At 33.4% G+C, this 6,354-nt stretch overlaps 1 protein-coding gene across 1 annotated transcript in view; it reads left to right on the forward strand.

Moving 5' to 3' along the window:
* Positions 1-3,734, forward strand: part of LOC149554632 (putative E3 ubiquitin-protein ligase RHY1A) — a 45,112-nt gene extending 41,378 nt beyond the window's left edge. The window contains exons 2-3 of the mRNA XM_089828700.1: positions 2,876-3,084; positions 3,194-3,734. Of these exons, the coding sequence (XP_089684826.1) occupies positions 2,876-3,084; positions 3,194-3,500 (516 nt within the window). The 3' untranslated portion in view covers positions 3,501-3,734. The remainder of the gene's footprint in view (positions 1-2,875; positions 3,085-3,193) is intronic.
* The last annotated feature ends 2,620 nt before the right edge of the window (positions 3,735-6,354 follow it).

The raw sequence follows: 6,354 nt of genomic DNA on the forward strand, positions 1-6,354 counted from the left end.
TGACAAACTTATTAGAAAACTGAAAATATTTCCTGGTGCTATTTAATTTTGGTACCCTCATTGTTGAGGTTATAATTTCTGGCCTTTTTTACTTGAAGTTAATAGTTCTCACGTGTTGAGAAGATTATGTCTTGAACTTAGATAAATTATAATCCAGTTTGTACTTCAAAATAAGCAAGGTTCTCAGAATTCATCGTCAAATTGTCTCTTAGATGACATAAGATATTCTCTAGATCGCCTGTCCAAGTGAGAAGAGCATTGGATATTTCAATTCATCTTGTAGCGAACAGAAAATGTCCCAGCAAAGTGCATCTCTAGAATGCATGACTGATTGTTTCTGATCTCCCACATAAAATGTAAAAAGAACCTGATATGCCAGCTATGTAGAGATTGATTTGACTGTGATACCTTGGTGAATCACCAGGTATGCCAAGTCTCTGTTCAGAAAACTTAACATCCAAATGGGCTAAAAGTATTTTACTTTTGCATTTTAGGGAACAATGGAAGAACTCACTCCATCATGTAAGCCTTTTGTTCCCTCATTATAAAGGCTTTCTTGTTCATCCACTTTTAATCTCTTTAATAACTTATATGATCCTTGAAATTGCAATTTGAAAACACAGCTGTTACGGATAGTTTTACAATGCTCTGGAGATAGTTGCCCTTTTTCCAATCCATCTTTTCTGCTTGATTATTTAACCACTATGTCATACTTGTAGTTATATATTTTCCGAGGTCTTCACTACAAATAAGTCTTCTATCTAGGCAGTTATTTGCCGGCAAACAAAGCTAAGAAAGGCCAACTATGTGGGAACTGAGAAATGAAAGGTTTATATAGACTCTAAAGGTAGATCATGTTTTATTGTGCAGATTATTAATCAATTTATTTTTTGAAGGTAACAGATCATTGAATATTTGCACGTTTCTCTGTGCAAATATGAGTTTATATGATGGAGATTACCACGAGGATGTTTAACTGGCTAAAAGAAATATAGAAAAATAGATTATTTAATAGGAAATATTCGTTTAATGTTTACTTGTGGGGTTTATCATTTTGTGTAGCTAAATTCTATTAGTTTTGTATCTGTCTATCTATATTCAGCTTTTGGTATATTGAGTACATTTTTCTTTCTGTATCTGTCAGTATTTAAGTACTTGTATCTTATAAGTACATTTTTCTTTCTGTATCTGTCAGTATTTAAGCACTTGTATCTTATAATCTCTTCGCCATTCTTTTATTTTTCTTGCAACATATTTTCCCAGTTCTAACTAGTTCTCTCTAACATTCTAATCTCTATTGATCATCTTCTAGTTTTCCTATCTGATTATCTTTATTGCATCTTTTTAAATTTTGCTTCTGTTTTTGTGCATCCATCTCCCAACCACCACCTGCTCTTGTTTTGCAATTAGTTTTCTCAGCATACAACTTATTTTACTCTATTGAGCTTATTTTTTGAGTATTTCTTACTCTGTCTCCTTTGATTCTCCCTGTATTTTCAAACCTGGTTTTATTTCATTTGCAGCTTCAGATACAGTTTTCTCTGATCATATTTTTGAGATTAAAATATTGAAACAAACTCCATTTTCCATTCCGGTTCCTAGAATCAGTCTGCAGCACCCTACCTACTCTGAACTCTTCTTGTCTAACGCTCGGCTACTTTCTCACGTTGATAAACTATACAAAAAGCCTTTGATCTGAACCTTATCCTGATACCTGTTGCTCGGTCTTACAAGAAGTAGAAGTTAAGTCCATCACCCACTACTGAGAATGAGTATATAATAGTTAATGTAGCAGAGGTTGCTTGTATCAGGTAACTTTTGACCGAGCTGGGTCTCCCACACGGTTTTCCAGATATTATCTTCATTATAGATAAGTTGCCACTGATAACTCATAATCCACTTGAGTGGCAGCAAATGAATCATATTGAGTTTCATATGCTCTACATTCATAGGATGAGATGCCAATTTTATATTTTGTGAGGACTGATAATCAGATGGCAGAGATGTTCATGAAGTCAAGTTCACTGAATCCAGGACTTGGGAGAGCTTTTTGATGTTATTGTTAGGGAACAGCAAGTATGCCTCATCCGGGGGAAGGGTCGACTGTAAACACAATCTCCAAGTCTCTTTGCTTTGTTATTTTTGGGGAATGATACGGTGAGATTTGGGGGGGGGTGGGGGGGGAAGGGGGAAGTGGAGAGGGGGGATAGTTCCTCCTTAATTGGACCAGGAATAGAGAAAAAGGCTGCACGCATATGGTTTATGGTTTAAGTCCGTGAATACTATTATTTAAATTTAGGAAGGTAGACTTTGTGTCATTTAAGTATATAATTAATAATTACTATTGGGAAGTATTTCCATAAATGGCTATAGCATCACATTAGAGTTAAAAAATGCAATACTATAATAATTAGGAGCCATTTGTCATTTTAAAATTTTGCATTGGCAGAAGAGAATAATTTGACCAGGCTTGCAAACAGGAAAGAATAGTTACATATTTAGCTGAAATATATATGATAGGCATTGCTGCTTGCGCTTCTAGATGCTCTCTGCCTTCATTTTTTCCCTCTCCACTGCGAGTTAGGCCAAATTTTAATGTGCGAGGTCTTTGACCGACCTTAGTGATTGCATATCAAAATTAAATTGGGTTTGTTAAAAAGTGTATATTCAATTGGATCTACTATTTGTTCCGATACTTTTTACTAAGAAATCAGAATCCAAGCTTCTTTGCTTTTTGTGGAGGAATCTTCCAATTCTATTTAGGAATGTTCGGTCTATGTTGATGACACAAGGCGTAAAGCATTGTTTCTTTGTAGTCCAATATTTTAACATAGGGTAATAACTTTAATGGATTACATTGGTGTTCACATGACAGGACCACCAAACACCACTTTCTGAACAAAGTCGGAGACTTGGTAGCGACTCCAATATTAATATTTCCAGCTATAAGAATGGCATTCAACTCCGAAATCTGGTGACATTTTCAGAGCAGGCTATAAAAAATAATAGTATGCATGGAGTAGCGATGTGTGCAAGAGACAGGCTTCATCAGAAGTTTAAAGCTGCATCACTTTTAGATAACAGGTTAGCTTTCTGTTTTGTATATTCTACAATGCACTTTCTTGTCTTTCTCCAGAATTACAATTTAGTACATTCTGGGTTTTTAACTATCTTTTAACATTATTGCATACAGAGCTGAGCACGATGTTCGATCAGATAAATATGCTAGTTTAAGTGCTTTTGAATGGGAAGACTATGTTAGACATTGGCTAGCATCAACTTTACAAAGCGAATTTGTGGCCAGAAATGAAAAATCTGAATGTGAAAACTTGGAGTTAGCGAAGGAAGATTGTCCGATATGCTTGGATTCATTCTTGCGCGGGGAACAAAAGATAAAACTTCAGTGCGGTCACAGATTTCACATTGCCTGCTTGACTCCATGGCTGATAATCCATAGAGATTGCCCCTGTTGCCGTGCAAATGTGCGTGGGAATCACTGATCTCATGGTAGAAGAGCTCGGGCAGAGTGAATTTCATCTTGTAACTTAAGTTCATGACGGCTTTGGCGTTGTAGCCAACTAATATTTGTACATATCAAATAAAATTCCGTCGTGGAAACAAATTTAGCAACAAATATAAACTGAGGCTTGTTATGCTGGGCACCTAGAAACTAATTTTATGTATCTGTATATTCTTCTCTACCTAATCTCCAGTTTTCCGTTTTTCAACTATTATATTGGTTGTTTATCATTTTTATTTTGCTTTTGTGACGTGACACCTTTTCTGGGGTATTAGCTGCATGATTAACGAATGGGGTGCTTTTGTTGAATATATTGGATTTTGTTTGATTCTTTATTTGGAAATGGGGCTCCCCGCCTCGAATTTTACGGTCACTGACGGTCACGCTTGCTTGTCATGGAGAAATTCTACAAGAGAAATTGGAGAAGCGAGATCGGAAGGAAGAAATTATATTATATAAATGAGTTCAATTCCGCTTATGATCAACTCCAAAAATCATACATAGGAGCCAACATTTCTTGGAGGGCTAAAATTCGTATTGCTCAGCTGAGAACCAACTCTCACCAACTTCGTTGTGAGAACGGACGTTGGAAGAGGCCAAAAGAGGCTTGGGAAGAAAGAATTTGCAGATTCTGCAATTCTGGGAAAGTGGAAACTGAACAACACTTTATTTTAGAATGTGAAGCCTACAAGAGTAGTAGAGATAAATTTGCGGACACTATATGTGACAGTTCTTGGCATAACCTATTCAACGAAGAGTACATTGAGCAATTGGGTGGACTCATCATCATCTGACACAAGCAACGAACATTGTTACTTAAGTCTGCTTGAGTTGTCTTGCTGTCCCATAGGCTATTTTTAGCCTCGTGGACGTTAAATTTTTATCTATCTATCATATGCCTCTTTTTTTTTTAATACGGTTTCATCGTTTTAGTGACCTCAGGCTTCAAGGAAACATTGATTGTCAATTTTATTTAATTTTTTAAAATTTTAATTAATGAGTAATTTAATAAATTATTTTAAATTTAAATTTAAATTATTTATCAATATACTTTTGTAATATAAATTAAATTTTAAAAAATAGCTTAAGATAAAATATCTAGATTTATGAGAATCTCATTGGAACTGTGATATAAAACATAAAAACAAGATCTCTTCTTGATTTATATATTTTCTTCCAAAATATATGTTATTATTTTTATTATTTATTTCAAATTGATGTAAAATATATTCATTAATGCATATCTAAATCTATATTGATTAAAAAAATCAATATGATTACAATATAATAATCATATGCAATACACTATGGAAGAGTCATTGGAGAAGTGCATAAAATAATTTATAATATAATTATATTATGAAGTTACTTTAAGTCATTTCTACAATTCACTATTCACTATGCTCTCACTATTCACTATGTTCTGAAGAAAGAAGACTAAGCTACTATAAAAGTGAGATGCAATTGTTTGTTGATAAAAATTCTTATTGATATAATTTTTGATATAGATGCAAAGAACACAAAATTAGAATATAAATTAGAACTAGTAACATATACACAAATTTTAAAATTATAGAAGCAAGTTTCTAAACTTACAAATTTGATTAAAAAAGTTTTCATTAAAATAATATTTTTATTATTATAAACCAGAGAAAAACTCAGTTAGTTGATGTTTCTCTCTCTTGCATATTTGCTCTGATGCATAGTTGATATTTCCTTTCCGTGGGGTGGCTTGGCCCCCCTGTTGTTATTCGCTGTGACTGTTCCGTATTTTTTTATTTTATTTTTTGTACTCTGATCCCCTTATTTCTAATAGAAAAAAAAAAAAAAATTATATTAACTTCTAAATCATTACACACTAAAATTGAAATCATAAATCATACAAGATTTTAAATAGACTCCAAATTAATGTCTAGATATTAATAAATAAACATTTATTTATCACATGCCATATATTTTTTAAAATAATATATTTATATTATCAAATAAAATATTAGATTCTTTATAACACATTTTGACGGTTTATTAAAAAATTTAAGTGTAAAATTTATGGTTTTATAAACATTTTCCCTGTCAACATGTACTGTCTATAATACTTTTCTAGCCTATTGTATACAATTTGAAAATGAAAACGGCCAATACGACTGTCAAATTTCAAGCCCGGTGCTCCCTCAGCAAGTGGAGTACCTTGATGAGGTGAGAGATTTGTGCTTGTCGAAGATGGGAGTTTGTGGATTTGGTCCATGTGCAAGATGTATTTTTGTTAGAGAATTTGTAGATTTGGGATTGAGAAGTGGATCTATGCTCGTCATAGATGAGTTTGTAGATTTGGTACAAAGTTGTGGTTGTGCTTTTGTACTTTTCTTTGGAAATAGTGTCTCTCACAAAGTTAAATGCTTTGATGTTGCACTAGATTTGTGCTTGTTGAAGACGAGTTTGTAGATTCATGATAAAATCTTGGTTTTGCAATTGTGCTTCTCTTAATTCAAATAAAACCACATTGCCTCCTTGATAGAGAGAGGTCTTCGACCCCTCGATATAGGGGCCTACTTATTGTCCTAATATTCAAATCCTTATGTATGAACTCTTCCTTGTGTATGGTGATGTTTTGCTCGATCGTTCATTTGATCACTAGTGTCTATAATGCTCTTTCTGAAGACTTTAGGACTTCGTGATATTCATAAAAACTTAAAGTTTGGTTGTTGATTCATTATAAGGAGGCAAGATTCCCTTTAAAAACTCCCAAATAATGAATGAGGATTTAAAAAAAAATCAAATGAATTATATTGGCTCTAAATGCATGATTAAAGAACTCCCCAAAAAGTAAATAGGGA

The sequence above is a fragment of the Cupressus sempervirens genome, chromosome 5 (assembly GCF_028749045.1).
Source record: "Cupressus sempervirens isolate cs-2001-9-10 chromosome 5, ASM2874904v1, whole genome shotgun sequence".
Classification (NCBI taxonomy): domain Eukaryota; kingdom Viridiplantae; phylum Streptophyta; class Pinopsida; order Cupressales; family Cupressaceae; genus Cupressus; species Cupressus sempervirens.